The sequence below is a fragment of the Perissodus microlepis genome, chromosome 1 (genome assembly GCF_051167445.1).
Source record: "Perissodus microlepis isolate ML-2025 ecotype Zambia chromosome 1, ASM5116744v1, whole genome shotgun sequence".
Lineage (NCBI taxonomy): Eukaryota > Metazoa > Chordata > Actinopteri > Cichliformes > Cichlidae > Perissodus > Perissodus microlepis.
This window is the reverse complement of record NC_140461.1, coordinates 37,684,013-37,706,011: the sequence shown is the minus strand read 5'-3', so window position 1 is coordinate 37,706,011 and position 21,999 is coordinate 37,684,013. Positions and strand designations below refer to the sequence as shown.

The 21,999-nt window shown below is 39.8% G+C and overlaps 2 protein-coding genes across 2 annotated transcripts in view; one reads left to right on the top strand and one right to left on the bottom strand.

The window, feature by feature from the left end:
- The window catches only part of pex16 (peroxisomal biogenesis factor 16), a 13,494-nt gene extending 7,826 nt beyond the window's left edge, over window positions 1-5,668 (top strand). Inside the window, exons 10-11 of the mRNA XM_084922493.1 lie at window positions 737-801; window positions 2,968-5,668. Coding sequence (XP_084778619.1) covers window positions 737-801; window positions 2,968-3,026 — 124 coding nt within the window. The 3' untranslated portion in view covers window positions 3,027-5,668. The remainder of the gene's footprint in view (window positions 1-736; window positions 802-2,967) is intronic.
- On the bottom strand, window positions 5,601-21,999 carry arfgap2 (ADP-ribosylation factor GTPase activating protein 2). Its single transcript, XM_084922386.1, has 16 exons — window positions 21,884-21,999; window positions 18,154-18,272; window positions 17,932-18,004; window positions 17,622-17,753; window positions 16,928-17,008; window positions 13,982-14,087; window positions 13,349-13,405; window positions 10,684-10,736; window positions 10,363-10,499; window positions 9,849-9,980; window positions 9,098-9,226; window positions 8,838-8,990; window positions 8,617-8,743; window positions 8,371-8,458; window positions 7,017-7,141; window positions 5,601-6,923 (listed from the first exon to the last, which is right to left on the bottom strand). Exons 1-16 carry the CDS (start codon window positions 21,953-21,955, stop codon window positions 6,903-6,905), a joined length of 1,605 nt encoding a protein of 534 aa, XP_084778512.1. The 5' UTR covers window positions 21,956-21,999; the 3' UTR covers window positions 5,601-6,902.

Below are 21,999 nucleotides of genomic sequence, written 5' to 3'. Positions count from 1 at the left end.
TGGGGGACCGTGGGTGGGTCCTCTGGGCCTGTGTGGGCTATGACCTCCTCTTGGTGCTGGTCGTGTAGGCTGGGACGAGAGGGTGCAGGTTAGATGGAATTGAGGCATTGGGGCAAGACTGGCGTGGGGAGATCCTGGTGTTGGGCTCTGTGCTGTCGGCCCTCTCTTTTCCTTTTTCACTCCTACTGTGTCTGTCCTGTCTGGTCCTCTGTGGTATTTAAGGGTGGAGTTTGGTGCGTGTACCCCTCCTGGCGTCTTCATTGGGGATGGCATGCAGTGAAGGGGTGTGTACTGTATCGCTTGTATCAAGGCTTTGTATTGGGCGTTACAGGGCGTTGAGGCGGTGATGGATGGTGGGGGTGTTGTAGCTGGGGGATGGGTGGGGCCTGATGGGTCCTGCCGGCCTGGTTTAGTGGGGCTTTGGGCTGGGTGAGCTGCAGTTGGGTGACCTAGTTCATTACAAGGCCCGGATGTATAGGGGCCTCTCCCTCCCCCTGCACTAAGGATGTATCAGACAAATACAGGTGACAGATGTCCTGAACTGGAGCTGGTGGTACATATTAGACGATGGTTTGCTTCGTGTTTCCTCTACAGGAGCAGGAAGCCTGTCAGTACATTCCTGAAGCCACCCACCTCCCCAAATAAAAGGAGTGGCTGGTGACTTTTGCACAGTATTGTAATTCTTGTTCCTTCACTGGTCTTTTAACAGTGTTACTTTTTACTCCTTCATGTGCAGGGAAAAGATTCTGTTCCTGCTCAGACTTTTGGCTGATCATGTTCCAGGAGTCGGGCTTGTGGCACGTAAGTAGAACCGTGTGCTCATTCTTCATGCACGGTGTTGCCTTGCGTTGGTGTAACGGTCGAAAATTTAGACGTCTTAAAGCTGTTTGTAGAACAACTGAAATTGTGACTTTAAAAAATAGCAGCTTTTGAAAATTGAATGCATTTCAGAGTTCTACTTCGCGATGCGTACTGTAAACATTTGTGCGTGTGAGAGAGAAATGAGACTGTCACCTGAAATTGCCTAAAATAATCAGGTGAAATGATTTCTTTAATTTGAAACAGACGAAATGAGTTCAGATGAGTTTAGAGGGTTCGTACGGGTGCTTGAAATCCTTGAAAATGCTTAGATTTTATTAACTTGGTGCCTTTGACAACAGCTTAGGGGGAAATAATAGCAATATGACAGACTGATCCATATGGGCAGTTCCTCGGCTTTCATTCAAAATCTGTTTATCGTGAGCACCGACACATTAAACAACTTAAACATTATGAATGGCTTCAAGCTCACACTGAGGCCTGTGGGGCACAATCAGCCACGGAGACAATAGACACATGTATATGTGTTTTTTGTATATGAATATTTCATATTTCAAGGCTGCCTGTTTATTTAAGGGAGATGAACAATACATTATTATTTTACATAATTCTATGACAGGTGATGGACTGAATAAATAGATTTTAGGTCGATGTTTGTGCGTTCTTAAAGTCTTATATGTTGAATTGAACTGAGTGTGTCATCTGTTCAAAGCCTCCCAGTCAGTGCTGTTCTCTATGCCTGTCTTACTCTACATGGTGTTATTAGCACAAACACTTTAAAGCTGATCATTTAGGACTGTAACAATAATACAGACAGCAATGTAGTCAAACATCTCACAGTTAGTTTTGAATGAATGAACTATTTTTTGTGCCCCACAGGAAAGAAGCATCGATATCTGATGAGAAGACTTATTAATTTGGCCTTAATGTGCATCATTTTGTCATGTTTGGTGCAGTTTTCTTGTTTTGTGGGCTTGTTTTTTTTCCAGCAGGAGATGAATATCTCTAACAAGTTGATTAGTTCACATTTGCACATATTAATTTTTAAGTGAAATGTGTGTTTTAAGTTTATATGAAGTGTGCTGGAAAAGCTTGAAAATGGACCTTGAAAGTGCTTAAACAGTGCTTGAATTTGACCCTGAAAAAGGTGTATGAACCTTGAGTTAACATGTGGGAGAATCCACTTCATTTGAAAGTCACGTGAATGTGCATCGACACTAAAAATCCAGTAACATCCACTGAAACTACATGATCATATCTATCTTATTCTCTCGGCTTCTCCATTTAGAGGTTGCCACAGATGATCCATCTGACTTTATCTCTAATACCATCTTCTCTCAAAAACCACTGTAATCACATTATCATATGTTTTCTTCTTTCAGCTGCTTTCTTTAGAGGTTGTCCTCAGTTTTGTTTCTAATACTGTAAAGTTTTATGAGATGTTACTTTTCACAGGTAGGCCAATCACAGGTAAACCTGAAAATGGAATACCTGCGATACATTATTACCGTGTTATACATATGATAATTCACTTTTATTTGTTATTATTTTTTTTCTAAAACGTACAGTCACATTACTTATCACAGGCAGAGTTTATTATTAAGAAAGAGTCCAGAAGAGCGCAGTCCCTCACGCTCCCAGGCCTCTGTTTTTAAATGTATTTTTTTAATTATATTGCTGCAACTCGTCCTGTCAAACCTGCAGCTCAAAGTCTTCTCTTCACAGTTGAAACTGAGACTTTCTTACTACGACCTATATTAAGCTGCGATGAAGCTGTTGTCCTGTGAGCCGCCGATCACACAGAAACGTGTCCTCTGATTCAGTCGTGTCTTTGGGTCTGCAGACCACTTCCTGTCACAGTTTGTTTCTGAGTGCAGAAGGAGGAAACTGGACTCACTGACACCTTGACTTTCTTTGCAATTTCTCTGTCGGACAGACCTAAGAGTTATGATGGTCTGTCTCTCTTCCATTGTTAATTGCCCTTTTCTCTCCATTTTTGTAGCAACACACTCCTTCCTGCATATATATGTATACATGGAGAGAGATCCTTTTTCTTTTCTTGTTTTTTTGGCACTGTTGTTCCACCATATGATACATGATTTCATGAACTATTAGTGCTGGGTTTGATTGTGTTGTCTCTGTGTTCAGGTCCCCTGATGGATTATCTCCCCACCTGGCAGAAGATCTACTTCTACAACTGGGGCTAAAACCTGCACTCGGATCTTTGACGTTTGCTAATCAGCTGGAGAAACTGCACAAAGGAACCATCAGTTGCCAGGATGGAACAGAGACAGAGACTCTTGCAATAATTCCTCAGAAATCAGATAAAATGATTGGAAATGACTGGCCTGCAGTGAGGGACAAAAATGAAATCATTACAGTCATTATAATTAAAATCCCAGCGCTCAGCAAGTTTTTTGGTACACAAAATATGTCCTAAATCTTTGCAGTGTAGACACACTATGAGCCTGATTTATAGCAGAATCTCTTTGTGAACTCCGCCCATCATTGCACTGCTTTATCTGTCAATAACAGATGATGTATTTCAGCAGCTCGCTGCAGAGAGGAAGGTGGACCCATGTAAATACAGTGAGCCTACACGTTATACAGGTTAAAGCAAACCATTTCTTCATAATACATGAACTCAACACAATTGCTCTCATTTGCTAACAGTCTGCATGCACAAATATAATTTGTTATTATTGTTCTTGCCTTTTGGTAATTTATAGATTTCCAAATGCTCAAAATTACAGTTGAATAACCGACTGACAGGTTAGTCTGAGGTTAGCTGCATTTTTTCCCTGTTTCTTGTGGGGTTTTTTTTTTTTTTTTAATCAATATTAAAATCCCAAATCTGAATTATTCCAGCTTTTTTTTTACCTTTTAGATTTAAAAACAAACACTGAAGAAACACTTTGGTAGAAAACCACAGATGATAAATTCAGCAGGTTTTTCTTTTTGTGGAAAGCAAAAAAAAAAGTCAATCCTGTTGTAATTGGGTGAAATGTGGATGATTAATTACATGGATAGATATCAGTTGAACAGTGATGAAATTTGATTATTTATAACTAGGGCTGCCACAAACGATTATTTTGATAGTCGACTAGTCACCGATTATTTTTGCGATTAGTCGACTAATCAGATCATGCATCCATTGGACTTACAGCTTATTGCACCAGCAGCATCTGCTCTTATATAACTATCATTAGCTTACAGCTTTAAGTGTTTAAGGTATGTGCTAACTAAAAATAAAGACAAGATGATAGTTTATTAAATTTTAATGAAATTTGCAGATTGTTTCGGTGAAGTTTAATAAACTCCTTGCTATCTAAAATATAACAGGACACCGGAGTATATTCTTGAGCATCTCACACTTCTGATAATCAGCTGTCTGCTTGACGTTTATTCAGCTGTGTAAAAACTATAACTTTAATCTCAGCCAAACCGATTTACTCAGGAACAAATAAAATACTAAAAAAAAGCCAAACAATAACATTTTGAAGTTATCTAAGTGACTTATATATATTTAACCTGAGAAAGACGGCGGTGGGTTTGAAAACGATTTGCCGGGAGTCACGGTGTTCTCACGGGCTCTGGTGAGCCGTGCCCCCGGCTAGCTATCGAGCTAGTGGGTAACAGACGTCTCCGAAAACGTCGGAGCGCTTTTGAAAATATGTGGTGTCTTGATAAACTGAGCAGATATTTGAGGTTTACACAGCTACATTCTCGCCTAAAAATATGTTAAACGTTTATTTTGTGACCCAGAAAGAATAATAAGAGTAATATTAAAACTAACTAGCTGCCGCCATTGTTGTAAACTGAGCTGGGCTGCGCTATGAATTCTGGGACACAGCTTCTTCTTCTTCGGGGTTTAACGGCAGCTGGCATCCTTGTATATGCAGTGCTGCCATCTTCTGTTTCAGTCCGTTATTACACTCTTAAATCTACTACTTATTCCTGCGTCTTTTGTGATCTTACAAAGCTTCAAACGACGCGTCGACTATTAAATCAATCGTCGACGTAATCGTGACTAGTCGACTAATCGTGGCAGCCCTATTTATAACATTTGAATCAAACTGTGTGATTAATAGTAACAGTCAGCTAACAAACACGTATGTACGCTAAGGATGAGCTGAAGCGACAGTAGTTTAAAAACAATTATAAGGCTTAGAGCTAATACAACAGCATAAACCTTGCATTGAACAACAGACATCTGTTCTGGTCATTCTTCAGATTTTCCACAAACAGAATGGAGGGGCTTCGTATTAAAAGATATCCACAGTATAGTAATCATGTTCCCACCAAACAATAACCTCCAGGGCTGGAAGATGGGAGCTAAATCACTTGTACCAGAACCAGTTCAGTTTAATTCAGGTTTATTTATATAGCACTAACTCACCCGAGAGTGTTTGATACTGAAGCACCTACAATGTTAGAAAGTTCAATCACACAGCTCCCTATGAGAAAGTGTTTGGTGAGGAAGGAAGTACTCAGTTTTAACTGGAAGGCACCAACAGCAGAACCAGGCTGTCCAGTCCAAACTGCATGTTTACAGCCTGCTGCAGCACAGTTTGAGTTGCCGGACTGAAATAGCTCAAAGACTGACTTCAATTTCTTTGCATTAAAATCTTTGGGGCGTCCCCACTCTTGGATCATTTTCATTTCAAGTCTGCTTTTATATAAAAATGTGTGAATGTTGCACAGAGTAAAATCTAGTGCGACAGCAACCACAGGTTTAGCTTTGGGTGTTTGTGAGAAAGTTGACGTCAGTGAAAACAAAGCAGAGGTTTTTGATCTTTATTAACTGTTTCTTTTTGTAACCTACAAATAAATAGTTTTGAATGTTTCATCCTATCGCCCCACATTTTTACCATGGGAAGGGCGCACACACGGGGTGATCAAAATTACACTTTGATGCATGAGAGAGGAAAAAAAAAAGAAGAAAATAACTACTTTCGAATTTTATCCAATTTCCAAAACTTGTTGAACGTAAAGTCTGCCCTGAACACACGAGACAAGATGGGATACGAACAAGCGTGGTGAATTTTCACAGTTCAAGTTCACTGTATTTGACTGCATTGTACATGGCAGTGAAATTTAGAGAGAATTCCTCGCCTCGAGTTAAATACTATTGTATTCACATTGTTAATGCGAGGATCATTTTTCTATTTAAAACTGAATATGTGAACTTAAAAGATACAAGCTTTCCAAAAATCAAAGCACTGAGGGTAAATCAAGGCAGACTTCAGATTCAACAAGCAAAAACAAGTGAAACACAGCTGAAGGTTGCAGAGTGGAGATGCATAGTCAATACAGTATTATAGTTTTGAGCTGGGACAGCATATTCTGTCTGCAGTGCTTATTGGAGTTGGATTTAACCCTCCCTAATTCCCAGTATTGCACGCTGGAAGTTTGTTATAGGGAATGATGGATTTACTGCTGCACAATCTGTTTCAAACACAGCATGTAACCATAGCAACTTGCACATCAAAAATGTGATGCTTCCATGTTTGACGCAGACAGAAATGCATAATTCCAAACTCAAAGAGTTGAAAATCAGTCAGTGCTTTATGAAGAAAACAAACTGTGGACAAGTGCCACTGTAAGTGAGCAGCACTGTTTGGGATTGTTGTTCAAATAACACTAAAATATATACTGCCTCTTTTTTAAATCTCACAATAAAACAATAACTAGCATGACATATCTGATTATATGAATGGAAATAAACAACTTCTGCAAAGGAATAAAATAAAGCAGAATGAACTCTGACATCATTTTGAAAATCTAAGACCAAAGTATTCCAAACAGTAAATTACAACAAAACTCTGGTTTAGAAAAGAATACAACCTGTGACGCTCGGCGTTGCTCATGAAAATCAAACTTAAAGAGTCTGCTAATGAGAATGAGAGAAGAAAACACTGTCTCAAACTGTCAATAATGGAGGACGGACGTGACGGACATTTCTTTTCCCATGCAATACTTTCTGCTGTCCATGTCTCGTCCCATCTTCTCCATCCAAATGCACGTGTCAGTCAAGAGGCTGTCTGGCTCCACACAGGTGTTAGTCCACCGGTCGATGCTGCTCAGTAGGAGCCGTAGCGGTCCTGAGGAGGGAATAAACACAAAAACAAGGAGAAGTATGAGCAAACTTATGGATTCAAGTGAAATAAAGCAGCTGTCTCGTGGACCAGTCTCACCTGGATCGTGTTCATGACACCATTGGCGAGGACAGCCATCTTTCCCGCAACGGTCTTGACTCCCTGTTTGAACTGAGCGATGTCCGAGCCAGAGGGAAGCACGCTGTCAAAGCCTGAGGCTCTTCCTGAGAGGAACAGAGAAGTCTAATCAGACGGGACTTTTTCACACATCCAAATCAGTTAGGCTGGTTTCACACGGCAGTGATTCTGCTGAAAACACTGTAGGCCACTTCACCTCTACATGCAGCAACCATATATCAGGTCACCATATATCATTTTTACCACTCAGCCTGAGGCAGCATCACCCAAGTTTGTGAATGCAGTAACTTGAAAATGAGGTGAGCCAAGACCTTTGAATTCACACCACAAGTGCATCCACCGAAAATCAGTGACCTTGACGTCAGAGGTCAAGCTTTCTGAAGAACGAATTTGTACCAAATGTGCATCTACGAGGAGGCTGAGGGGATAGAATGAAGGTTTAACATCTTCAGTGAGAATCAGCTGTCTATTTGGGACTAAAGCAGAATAGCACAGCTTTCATCCACGCTAACATTGTCTGCATTTGTCTTTATTTGTATTTGTACTCGTGCGCTCATGTGCGAAGCCTCTTCTTTAAGCATAAAGGATAATATCTCATACCAAGGTATCAGCCACATATCGCATTTGCCAATGAGGTAGTTGTACTTCCCCAAAGGTGTAGGATACGGACCCTTTCTGCAGATTTAACGCAATAATCCAATGTCAGTGGGGTCTGAGACTGTCGAGTCCATATGCGATATTTTGATTTGATTTCTCCCATATAGTGGCTCCCTGTTAAATCCAGATTAAAATTTGAATCCCATAAATAATAAATAAATAATTACATTTATTTCATAGTACCATATCACCCTATTAGAGCACTTCGCTCTCGCTCTGCAGGCCTACTTGTTGTTCCTAGAGTATTTAAAAGTAGAATGGGAGGCAGAGCCTTCAGTTTTCAGGCCCCTCTTCTGTGGAACCAGCTTCCAGTTTGGATTCAGGAGACAGACACTATCTCTACTTTTAAGATTAGGCTTCAAACTTTCCTTTTTTGCTAAAGCATATAGTTAGGGCTGGACCAGGTGACCCTGAATCCTCCCTTAGTTATGCTGCAGTAGGTGTAAGCTGCTGAGGGATTCCCATGAACCACTAAGTGTTTCTTTGCTTTCTATGTGAGTACACACCACTCTGCATTGAATCATTAGTTATTTCCCCTATTTTCACGTAGGGTAATATATAGTTTTGTAAACACAAGTTAGAAGAGGAAGCTCAAAAGTGCAGATGAGCGCTGAGGAGTAAATGAACCTTGACATAAGAACTGCTGGTTAACGTTTACCTTTGTGGTCACTGCCATCTCCGAACAGGTCAGCTGAACTGATGGAAGTGCTTCCAGACATGCTCTCCAGCCTCGTCTTTGCATCATACTGAGAAAAAGATGAAACAAAGGTCAACCATGAGGTAAGAACAGAACATAGTTTAACAAACAAATTAAACAGATGCCAGGTGAAATGTTAATTACGAGCCTACAGAGGCCCTAGATTTGAACTGTTTTATAGTGAAATGAAGACGAGAAGGTTCTCACCTCAGCACTACTCTCCCGACCAAAGAACATGTCTGAGGAGATGGCCTTTGCATTGGCAAACTTCTGCCTGGCCTCACTTGACTCGGAAACTGAAGCTGAGACCTCGGCTTTTCTTCTGCTGGGGAGTCTGAGTTTAAGCATTGAGAACGTGCGTCAGAGCTGAGAGCTTTAGACAGAAGCTAAAGGACATGTATGTATTTGGCAAGTGAATATGTGTGTACCGCTCTCCAGTTGGTTGAATACTAGAGATGGTGACCTCCTCCTTGGGGTCATCTTTCTCCAGTGCCCAGGAGGTGGTGAAAGAGGCAGTTCCTCCTTCAGTATCCCACCGGGATCCAAAACTGTCTCCCACTGTAAATGGGTTGTCTTTGTATCTAAGATCCAAAACACAGTGGGTTATTAAGGGAGTGCACTCAGTTCTCTCTTCTATGTTCTGTGGTAGATAATGAATCCATGATATATAAGTGGGTTCTGTGCGTACTTTGGAGGTCCAGAGGTGAAACCAGGCTCATCAAACATTTCCAGTTTGGAGCGAGAAGAGGACTTTGCTCCCACGGGCGTTTCCTGCTCGATGACCTGCATCTCTGACATCACTGAATGTGACACGGCACTGCAACAGGAAATAAATGCTCACATTTACAGACGTAACAAACAATTGGCATTCCTCTATTCTGCGTTAGCTTCCTGTGTTATGAGCAAAAACTATTATCAAGGTTCAAATTCAATTCAAGCACTTTTTAAGCACTTTCAAGGTCCATTTTCAAGCTTTTCCAGCACATTACCAAACAAAAGGCTGCCTTATATGCATATACTGTATAATCTTAAACACACATTTCACTTAAAAATTAAGATGTGCAAATATGAACTAATCAACTTGTTAGAGATATTCATCTCCTGCTGAAAAAAAAGCCCCAAAAAACAAGAAAACTGCACCAAACATCACAAAATAATCCACATTAAGGCCAAATTAATAAGTCTCAGGGCACATAGTTGTTTCAAATAACGTTCAGATTTTTCACATAACAAGCAGCGAGGATTTTGTCCCTCATCATTTCCTCTGGAAGCACTTTATAAGGTGGTCTTTCACATGAACATTTTCCAAGTGGTAATCCTTCTTTCCCAGGTGGACTCTTATCTCCTGCTATAAGCTACACTATATTGCATTTTTCTTGCATCTTATATGTGGAGAATCTTCAGCTAAATTCTGAAACTGAAATGAAAAATGTGTTTACCTCCTGTTGCCGAAACCCATGCCCAGTCTCTCTGCCTGCTCTTTTTTCTTGCCTTCCAGATTCTGGAGCTTCTTTTCCTCCATCTTTCTGTCAATTTCCAGCTCTTTGTAGGCCAAACGCATCGAGGCAACACTGCAGCAGTCAGAACAGAATTTTAAACATTAGATTTTTTTTTTTTTTTTAATTCGGAAAAACGTACAAAAGATCCATCTTAAACATTCATTAATTTGACTTAATTTTTATTACATGCTTTTCTTATTTTGCCTTTTACAGAGGTGGATGTTCATAAAACAAGGCCAAAGTTTTAAATAATGAGTATGCAGCATGCTGTGAACACTGATTCAGTTTGTTTTTCCATTTACTGCTGGCTGTGTGTGAGCTCACTGTGACTCAAGCAAAGCTACTTTATTAAGGTAAAACATAGAAGTGTGTGGCTGGAAAGAATAAAACGGCTTAGCATTAAAAAAAATAGATGAATGAAAATAAGAGAGAGTATTTTTTCTCTTATTCTTACATGGATTCCTCAGCTTGTTTCTGAGCCTCCACAGCCTGCTCCTCTCTCAGCTTCTCAGCCACTTGTGCCTGCTTCTCCACCTCTGAGAAACTCTTATTGCTCACCTTCTGGGCACCGAGACCTTTCTTTGCACCGAGCTGCATCAGTAGGAAAACATGGTTAAAGTGCGTCCTCAGCTTTAAGCTGATAACTCACAGAAGAGGGAATGTGAAGGAAAATTCATGATACACTTTTTGTCATGTTAGAAAATAAATAATCCTGAGCTTTTTTCAGCAGCTTCATGTAGTAGAGAAACAATGAAATATTTGTGGTTTGACTCACCCCTTTTTTAGCTGCCATGGGCTTCTTTTTCCCAATGATAGAAGGTTTCAGATCTGTAACACATGGGACAATGTCTTTTTAAAACACATATTTTCACTCATGACTTCCGAACAATGTTGGAATAATCAGGGCAGGACATTGTCCGAGTTCCCCTGGAAATATTCCTTTGTTTAGTTTTAGAACGGCGTTTCCCACACAAACATTACTCAGGAGGAACATCCAGTTATATTTTGAGTTCATTTTTAATTTTATCCTTCTGCGTCTCAGACATTAACAACAATAATTTACTCCGTGGACAATCCCCTTACTGTTATTTCAAAGTCCAGCTAGCTCTGATCCTTCCCACTGGAGACAGTCGCTCTTGTACTCCTCTACAGGTCGGATGCAAACTGCAGTGCCACTGACTAGAACTCACAGCAGTTGACAGAGAACTGGTGCCAGTACTCTGAGCTCACCAATGCTTCAAACTGAATGGAGACTACAATCACCAGCTGCAGTCCAACATGGTGCAGCTGGAGCTGTGAGCTTCTCTCACCCCAACCGGTCGCAGCAGATGGCCCCGCCCCTCCCTGAGCCTGGTTCTGCTGGAGGTTTCTTCCTGTTAAAAGGGAGTTTTTCCTTCCCACTGTTGCCAAAGTGTTTGCTCATAGGGGGTCATATGATTGTTGGGTTTTTTTCTTTGCATGTATTATTGTAGGGTCTACCTTACAATACAAAGCGCCTTGAGGCGACTGTTGTTGTGATTTGTAGCTGTATAAATAAAACACAAATTGAAACTGACTTCTCACATTTAGCTCCATCAGACAATCTGCAGAGTTCAGGGCTCAGTATGCACGAAAACAGCTTCATCTGGCGTCAAAGCAAAGGTTAAAAAAGCTCATTAGCTCTGGAAAAACAACCTACATTTGGTGAAAGATGCTTCTGCAGTGAAACAGCATTCACAAGGTTTTTAATTGCTAATTCACAAATTTAAGAAATCAGTGCAGCAAAAGCGTTCTGCTCAGTTAAAGGCACCGCACCACAGCACTTAGACCTCAGGTTCACAAAACCAGCTTTTTTGCATTCCAGCAAGAACATCATGTTCAGTAATGCCAATGTTAGTCAGCCACTTTGCCCTCAGCAGAGTTACACATCCTGGTAACAATTTCAGAGTGACAGGGAGCAACTATCATTACAGACATTTAGGAAACTCTTTACTTTTCAGTCACATTACTGTGGTGACACAGACAATCTCAACAGCTTAGCAAAGTACGTAGTCGTTTTGCACAGTGTAGTAACTTTGAATTAAGTTTCACTCAATGACAATAAAGAGCTTTATGCTTGTCAAAGAGTATCTTGTTGAACAGCTGTACAAATAAGACCAGTGAGCTGATACTGTTTACATGACAGAGTAGGAGAAACAGGAGCTGACTGAGGAGATGTCAATAAAAGCAACAAAACCATGCGTCTGAGCTAGAAAGCAGCTGGTGCAAACTACACCCACACGTATCACCTTGAGGTGTCCATCCTTCACGTGATGACAAACGCATGGAGTCCTCTAAAGAGCAGGACAAACCAGTCAGCACAAACCAGTCAGCACAGTCAGGTTCCAGAACATAATGCTCATGTTCCAGATTAGATTACACTACCCGTGGTGGATATGCACACACGATAGAAGCATTACAGAAGTGATAAGTCAAATCAGGAGAAAAATGAATTCATTAAAATTCAGGAACTCTTAATATTCAGTTCAACAAAAACAAGATTCCCATAAGAGCCACATACTGTTCCTGACATACGCTACTTAATAGAAATACTAGTTTGTACTCGCAAATAATTCAATTATGAGATCATGATTCTTGGTAACAAGAATACTAACTAATATATTAGATAAAATGTTTCATGTTCTCAATGATTTTAAAGACTTCACAACATCATTTTACCAGAACAGGAGGCTCAGCTTTCACGTGGAACCTGCTCCATGTTTGGAGGCCCACAGCCTCTCTGCTTATAAAACTTGCTTTCTGATAAAGCTCATAGTAAGTGTTGCCCCTGGTGACCCTCAACCTTCCCCACATTATGCAGCTGTAGGCTCAGGCTGTTTTGTACCTTACATAAGGCACATTAATGATGGTTTTGTTGTCAAAAGAAATAAAACTGAGTTGAACTGAAGTGGAGAATGACCCACTATGTAAATGGGCATGTACTTCTATTGCACGATTCTACTTTGAGGAACACTGATTCATCCATTCAGACCTAATGATACTGTGCTTTATTAAAGGTGAACTGCCACACACACTAATACTCTGACAGATGCATCAGGAGGTATTTAAAGTTGAGTATCTCGCCCAGGGACACTTGTGCATGTCGACTAGAAGAACCTGGGATCAAACCACAAACCTTTTGATTAGGATTCATCCCACTGTAGCTCCCAACCAGCCTCACAGTACGACAGAAATATTCTAATCATTATGAATGAATGTGAATAATATGACTCGAAAGTGGGACAGTCTTCACAGGAACACGCAGACAAAAGGATGTATGGATACAAAAGTATAAACACAGTCGAAGCAGAGTAAGGGAAGTATCTATACACAGAAACATAAATGGCAACACAAAGAAAAACTACAGATAACAGCTGTGTAGTTACAGAAGAACAGAGGCTCTGTGAAGCTAATGCACTCACCAATGGCAGCTTTGGGTGATGTGCTCAAACCATCAATGCTGGGTCCTTCCTCTGGCTCTAAAAAGATAAAAGCAAAACAAGGTTGAAGCAAATTTTTCAGACATACTTACTGCATTTTTTCTTAGTATTTATTTGCTGTATTCAAAACAGGATCAATGTGAAAATAAACAGTCATGTGAAAAAGGACGTTTTACCCACTTTCCATTTTAAGGCTTTAATATCAGGACATCAATAAAAAGTATACCGTGTATAATGTGGTGTTGTTCATCTGAGGTTGTGTTGACTTCATTTTATAACTTTTTATTTATTTTATTAACAAAAACTGAGCCAAAATGCAGAAGCACTGTGATTCCCACTGGTTTCAAAGGCATCAGCAGTACCAGGTAAGATGACTAATCACTATGGGCACGTTCCAACCAAACTAACCAGGACGTGTCTTTTAATGAAGTAATAGCTCTTTGAAATAAACAAAGTAAAGACCTTTAACGACTCATTCATCCCATCACCTTTTCACACATTAGATTTAGTCACAGCTATTAGAGCTGCAAGTCTGTGTGTCTGCACGGTAGCAAGCACACCAAACACAATGAACCTGGCAATGCAACGCTGACAACTAAGATTCATTTTACTTACGGGTGTCATCCTGGCCTTTAGCAGCTGTGTTCGCCAGCTGCTGGGTGAGAGTGGCTCCGTTCTGCTCTGGCTCAGAGGATGGTGCAACGTTCCAGTCATTAATAGGCTGAAAAATAAATGTCATTACATTTAAAGAACGGATGCAACTTAAGCTTGTAACTTTAAATCTATACGTCTTTCACTCAGGAGATTTAAACTATACACAAATCATTTGTGGCTCACTGTTTAATCAGAAACACTTAAAATCTGACCAACAACAACAACATATATTTTATAAGCTGACTGTAATGATGAACTGTAATAATCCCACGTGGCAGTTATAAACCAGTCTTGAGAAGACGAGTCTTATTAACTAGTCTTGAAACTAGTGACACTCAACACTTTAGTTACTCAAATGCTTTTGTTTGAACTTTAACAATGAGTTTGTTACACACACACACACACACACACACACACACACACACACACACACACACACACACACACACACACACACACACACACACCATATCATCACATCTCAGATTGTTTTAATCAGCCTTATATACCTAAAGCAGCATTTCCTATAGATTCGTAATGGGGAAGGAGATGATATGCTCATCTGTACATATACATACACACACAAGCTTTTTCTCCAAATGAGGCACAAAAGCTTATAATAATTTTAATCATTATAATAATTAATTTCAATAACTAAATTTCAAAAACAATTCTGTCACAGATACAAAGCTTGGTGACTCTTAAGTTTCGTACGTTTGACATACGCTGAACACGACACGTGAAACAAACGCAAACGGAGAATAAGTCTCTAAACTAGCGGGGCTTGTGGAAACACTGACCCAACAGTGGAATTTATAGTAAGTATTATTTTAGTAGGAGACAGGGTGCATACAGACACAGCAAGTTTCTCTTCTGTAACAAATAACTAAACACTAACTAAACGTCTAGACTAACTAGAAAAGTCTCGGAAAGCAGCTGCAGATGGAAGTTCTTTCTCTGATCTGCAGTTTTCCACCTGATGCACGTTCAGACTTTAAATAAGCACCAGAGCAGAAAAAGAACTGCCTCAGAACTGCAGGCCAGTGGAGCTGCAGCACTCTGCTGCAGCAGCAGATAACGAGCACCACCACCACAGTGACATGGCCAGTGAGCCAGAGAGTAGTGAAACACTGAAAGATGGAAAGGGCCAAGGTTAGCTGGTTAGAAATGACTTAACTACAACTAAGAAAGGAATGGAGGCCACTGTTCTGTGCACTGTAAAAGAAATGCTAAAATGGGTTGCTAATTAAACCCGGATTGTCTGTGTGAGGAACACTACAGGGAGTGCAGAATTATTAGGCAAGTTGTATTTTTGAGGAATAATTTTATTATTGAACAACAACCATGTTCTCAATGAACCCAAAAAACTCATTAATATCAAAGCTGAATGTTTTTGGAAGTAGTTTTTAGTTTGTTTTCAGTTTTAGCTATTTTAGGGGGATATCTGTGTGTGCAGGTGACTATTACTGTGCATAATTATTAAGCAACTCAACAAAAAACAAATATATACCCATTTCAATTATTTATTTTTACCAGTGAAACCAATATAACATCTCCACATTCACAAATATACATTTCTGACATTCAAAAACAAAACAAAAACAAATCAGCGACCAGTATAGCCACCTTTCTTTGCAAGGACACTCAAAAGCCTGCCATCCATGGATTCTGTCAGTGTTTTGATCTGTTCACCATCAACATTGCGTGCAGCAGCAACCACAGCCTCCCAGACACTGTTCAGAGAGGTGTACTGTTTTCCCTCCTTGTAAATCTCACATTTGATGATGGACCACAGGTTCTCAATGGGGTTCAGATCAGGTGAACAAGGAGGCCATGTCATTAGTTTTTCTTCTTTTATACCCTTTCTTGCCAGCCACGCTGTGGAGTACTTGGACGCGTGTGATGGAGCATTGTCCTGCATGAAAATCATGTTTTTCTTGAAGGATGCAGACTTCTTCCTGTACCACTGCTTGAAGAAGGTGTCTTCCAGAAACTGGCAGTAGGACTGGGAGTTGAGCTCGACTCCATCCTCAACCCGAAAAGGCCCCACAAGCTCATCTTTGATGATACCAGCCCAAACCAGTACTCCACCTCCACCTTGCTGGCGTCTGAGTCGGACTGGAGCTCTCTGCCCTTTACCAATCCAGCCACGGGCCCATCCATCTGGCCCATCAAGACTCACTCTCATGTCATCAGTCCATAAAACCTTAGAAAAATCAGTCTTGAGATATTTCTTGGCCCAGTCTTGACGTTTCAGCTTGTGTGTCTTGTTCAGTGGTGGTCGTCTTTCAGCCTTTCTTACCTTGGCCATGTCTCTGAGTATTGCACACCTTGTGCTTTTGGGCACTCCAGTGATGTTGCAGCTCTGAAATATGGCCAAACTGGTGGCAAGTGGCATCTTGGCAGCTGCACGCTTGACTTTTCTCAGTTCATGGGCAGTTATTTTGCGCCTTGGTTTTTCCACACGCTTCTTGCGACCCTGTTGACTATTTTGAATGAAACGCTTGATTGTTCGATGATCACGCTTCAGAAGCTTTGCAATTTTGAGACTGCTGCATCCCTCTGCAAGATATCTCACTATTTTTGACTTTTCTGAGCCTGTCAAGTCCTTCTTTTGACCCATTTTGCCAAAGGAAAGGACGTTGCCTAATAATTATGCACACCTGATATAGGGTGTTGATGTCATTAGACCACACCCCTTCTCATTACAGAGATGCACATCACCTAATATGCTTAATTGGTAGTAGGCTTTCGAGCCTATACAGCTTGGAGTAAGACAACATGCATGAAGAGGATGATGTGGACAAAATACTCATTTGCCTAATAATTCTGCACTCCCTGTATAATATTGTAGACGTGATTAAACAACATGCTGTGACATTAAAAGCACCAGAAACAAAAACAAACCTGGGTGTGTTCATCAAAAAAGTCTGTTTCTTTCTTGTCAGAAACTGCAGGCGTGCCTCCTGCAGACGAGTCAATCCAAAGCTGCAACAGCAAAAAGGAAAACTTATGTTGTAAATTCAAAAGCTTTTCATATTTTTTGAAGTAGAGTAGATCCTGAATTAATGATGGTTTTGTTTATAAAACAAAAGGATGGTCATTGGTTCGATCCATGGCTACTTGAGTCTGCATGTCAGAGTACTTGGGAAAGCCACTGAATCAAATGTTAGACAAGGTATATTAATGATCTGGTGAATGAAGCTTGTAGTACTTTCAGTGCTCGGTTACAGTAAAAGTCCATTTACCATGTACTTTGAACTAGAACTGCCACATGGCTCAAACACTAATAATCCTTTTATCACTCTTATCACTGAGCCTCAATGTACCAACAACTTATTTAACTAGAGCAGAGATGGGCAAAAGAAATTTTAATTCAGTAAACTTTATTTATATATATATATATATTTTCTTTTTTCTTTTTTAAACTACACGTTTCTCTTTTAACGAATTGGCCCTTTGCCATCTATATATATGTAGTTTAAAATGAAATCAGGAATTTAAAAGTAAACCGGGTAGGAGCACGCAAGCCTACGCAGAAATAATAACATCTGCAGTGAAGTAAACATTTCCTAAATGTTTTCCCTTCATTGATACTCACGTCTGTGCCATATTTAGACAATGCAGCATTTGCTAGCTGTCGAATCTTCTCTCTGTACATCTGGGCAGCACGACTGTTATACTTGGCATTGGTATCGTTTGTGGAGCAGCCATGCTGGCGGAAGAATGCCGTCTTCAGATTAAAAAAACAGAAATGACATTTCAGAAGAATTAGAAACCACAGACGTGTCGTACCAGAAAGCCACACTTCACAAAACATGGATCATTTAGGTAAAAGACAACAATCGTTTTGTTTTGTTTTTTTATTTGAGAAAAACCTCATTACACTTGGTACTCAGGTTCAGACTTACCGCATTGGCGTTACCTCCAACCTGCATACACCTAAGTTGAAACCAGTTCCAGTTGGAGTCTAACTCAGTGGATCTGCGGAGGAAAGGGGGACAATGTGGAAAGTCAACATGGACAGATTTACTAACAGTCTTTCCCAGAACAAAACCCACCTTCTGTGTTAAAATATCATAAACCGACACATTTTTAGATCAGCTACAAAGCTGAGGTACAATGAAGTTTACCTGATGAAACTGAGATGCACTCCCAGTGAGCGGTGGATGCCAGAGCAGTCGATGCACAAGAAGACACCATATGGAATACTTGCCCAACTGGGGTTTTTGGCAGCACAGTCAAAACATACCTATGCAGACAGAACATCAGCATTTTAATTAGGGCTGCCACAAACGATTATTTTGATAGTCGACTAGTCACCGATTATTTTTGCGATTAGTCGACTAATCAGATCATGCATCCATTGGACGTACAGCTTACAGCTTATTGCACCAGCAGCATCTGCTCTTATATAACTATCATTAGCTTACAGCTTTAAGTGTTTAAGGTATGTGCTAACTAAAAATAAAGACAAGATGATAGTTTATTAAATTTTAATGAAATTTGCAGATTGTTTCGGTGAAGTTTAATAAACTCCTTGCTATCTAAAATATAACAGGACACCGGAGTATATTCTCGAGCATCTCACACTTCTGATAATCAGTTGTCTGCTTGACGTTTATTCAGCTGTGTAAAAACTATAACTTTAATCTCAGCCAAACCGATTTACTCAGGAACAAATAAAATACTAAAAAAAAGCCAAACAATAACATTTTGAAGTTATCTAAGTGACTTATATATATTTAACCTGAGAAAGACGGCGGTGGGTTTGAAAACGATTTGCCGGGAGTCACGGTGTTCTCACGGGCTCTGGTGAGCCTTGCCCCTGGCTAGCTATCGAGCTAGTGGGTAACAGACGTCTCCGAAAACGTCGGAGCGCTTTTGAAAATATGTGGTGTCTTGATAAACTGAGCAGATATTTGAGGTTTACACAGCTACATTCTCGCCTAAAAATATGTTAAACGTTTATTTTGTGACCCAGAAAGAATAATAAGAGTAATATTAAAACTAACTAGCTGCCGCCATTGTTGGAAACTGCGCTGGGCTGCGCTATGAATTCTGGGACACAGCTTCTTCTTCTTCGGGGTTTAACGGCAGCTGGCATCCTTGTATATGCAGTGCTGCCATCTTCAGTTTCAGTCCGTTATTACACTCTTAAATCGACTACTTATTCCTGCGTCTTTTGTGATCTTACAAAGCTTCAAACGACGCGTCGACTATTAAATCAATCGTCGACGATTTTAATAGTCAACGTAATCGTGACTAGTCGACTAATCGTGGCAGCCGTAATTTTAATGAAACATTTCTGCCTCGACCAACCCATGTGGTCACAGTCCATTACATTTTCCTGCTGCTAATCGTGCAATATGAGCAAGAGAAGCAACATCATCACCAGATAATAATGTTGCCAATCAGTTATATTTAAACAGCTCGTTTCAACATTCCTGAAGACTTTCTCATTGAATTTACTGTCACAGAAAAGCAGCAATGACATAGTTTAACATGGAGCTGCTGAGTGTTTACACACCGTGAAGAGCCAAGAGGTGGAGCATTTTTCAGACTGAAAGTGAAATAATATTAAATATTGTATTAATTACTATTAATCGATTATTAATATTAATTAATGTCTCTACACCATCATATTGTCTGTTTTCAGCAGCACAAAACTTTGCCTCCTATTAATGTCAGAATAGCTTCCAACAACACAGAATAAAAGTAACATTTTCATGCCATAGTTTTGATCGCGCATGTCTAATTTTATTTATTATTTTGTTGTTTATAATGTTGCATGCACTTCCTTAGAAATGTAACTATAAATTGCATTGATCAGCCCAAAATGCCTGTGATTGGCCTGTTCAGTACAGTCAAGTGCAGCAGTGCATTTCCAATTTTTCAAATTGACTATAAAAGAATGGATCAACTCCAAAAGAGCTGAAAATCACCAAACCTGCAGACCTCTTTTAGGGTTGGGAAATGGAACCTAGAATTTCTAATAATGACTTCTTTAAATGTTGATGGCATTTAATCACAATATTACTGAACTAAAAGGGTTCTCCACCCAAAAAACACAACTCCTGTGTTCATTACGTCCCTGCATGTCATTCTTTCTTGTCTATAGCTTAAAAGGTTTTGAATGAATTCTAATAAAATTTTTGTAGGTGTGTACACTCTGGCATTATAATCACTTTGAGCTTTAGATCAATTTATTGACTTTCAAGGAGATGTCAGAGTTCTAAAATGACATGATATTCTGGCTGTAATGTGAAGTAACATGTATTCAGAAAGAATTACATAAAAACTATTACTACATTACTACTGCAGTAAGGGCATTACTGCAAAACTCCTGTGGTGACTAAAATCTTAACTAAAATTAAAAAAGCAAAAAATAAAAAACTTCAAAACTCGACTTTGTGCTTTGCATTGAAAAAACATACAATATATACAGTTGTTAAAATGAGAGAGAACTTCAGGTTGGCTTCATTTTTCAGCTACATCCAGCTTTTATAATGGGATAAAATGCTGATGCTTCGACTTTCCAACACCACATGTTTCGTAATACTTCTGTGAAGTGCGTTTCAAAACATCCACGTCACGCACATGGCTGACTGAGGTGTTTCACCCATTTCGACAGAGCTTTTGTGTTGCTTCTAGGCAGGCGATGTGCCAGGAAGCACAATTTCTACAAAGCACAGTAATTAATGAATGAATGTTTTTGACATTACTGCTTCCATTTCTACTACTACTATAAGCACATGTATACAAGAAAACGATACCCGATCTCGCATTACTATCTTTGCTGTGGATTGTAAAGACCGATATAGATGATCAATTTACTTAGAACACTGAACTGCACAGTATAATTGAAGAAATTATGATATTCAAATGATTACTGTCATATATAGAGAGTCGCAGTGTACTGTTCATTCATTAAATTATGTCAATAAAAACCACATGCTTTCAATGAAAAAAAATAAAAACGCAGACATTTACAGCTCTGACTGTAATCTATTATACATTTTTTCTGCCTTTAAAGAAAACGTTATTATCAAGTGACTTCATCTTCACTCTAACCTGTTACACACTGAGCTGCACATACTGTTACATACCTGTTCATACTGCACTGCTAATATGAAAACTAACAGAGTAGTTAAAAGAAATCAAACGAAATCTCATAAACAGCAGGACAAAGGCTTGCAGGGTCATATAACCCAAACGCCTGACTCGGAGTAAGTAAAACATCATTCCTGTGTAAAAATAAATAAATAAAAATAATATTGCTTATGTATTTCCGTCACTTACTTTGAACGCTTAATGACTTTACAGTACCATCGTCTTTTATAATCTAATTTTAAACTATACTGTCACTCTGTAAACCGTTAGCTAGAACACCTACCGAACAAATGACTGTAAAACCGAAGTTCTGACTGACAAACGTTATGGAGCGCCAACACATCAGACTCTGCTAGCACTAACAGATACTTATCAATGAAATGAGTCAAATTTCACGGCTTTCAAAGCAAACCTAACGAGCACTACTAAATGAGTCCCCAATATCGGACATATCGAAAGTTTAGTCTATTTAGTTCAACGATTCTCCCATAATTTTCCCGACGTGGCACAGCGGAACAAGTTAGCTTCCTTAGCTTACACATACGTGGCCTTTATGTTTGACTACTTTACCGGTAGGCTAGTAGTCATTAGCTTTTGCTAGCTGTCTTACCGTGTAGCCGGGCCTTGCTAGGTGCTAGAACACGACTAGCTTCCCAGGTAATTTCTCCTGTCCAAAGCTAATCATGGACTGCCAGTATAAAAAAGCCTCACAAAGTAATACACAAGCAATGATGGTGAGTATTCGGTTACCTTGTTGGTAGGAACAGATCTTAATCTTTTGAAAATGGTAAGGATTTCGGTCTTATTTGGTTCCGTAGCCATCTTGACACTGACGATTTCTATAAGCTGACGTCACTACGGCAACT

Coding starts and splice junctions, on each gene's coding strand:
- arfgap2 (XM_084922386.1), bottom strand. CDS start 21,955: ATGGCTACGGAACCAAATAAGACCGAAATCCTTACCATTTTCAAAAGA. Junction 18,005..18,153: donor GTGCATCTCAGTTTCATCAG/GTAAACTTCATT, acceptor TTTCCTCCGCAG/ATCCACTGAGTTAGACTCCA. Junction 8,744..8,837: donor ATTCAACCAACTGGAGAGCG/GTACACACATAT, acceptor GCTTAAACTCAG/ACTCCCCAGCAGAAGAAAAG.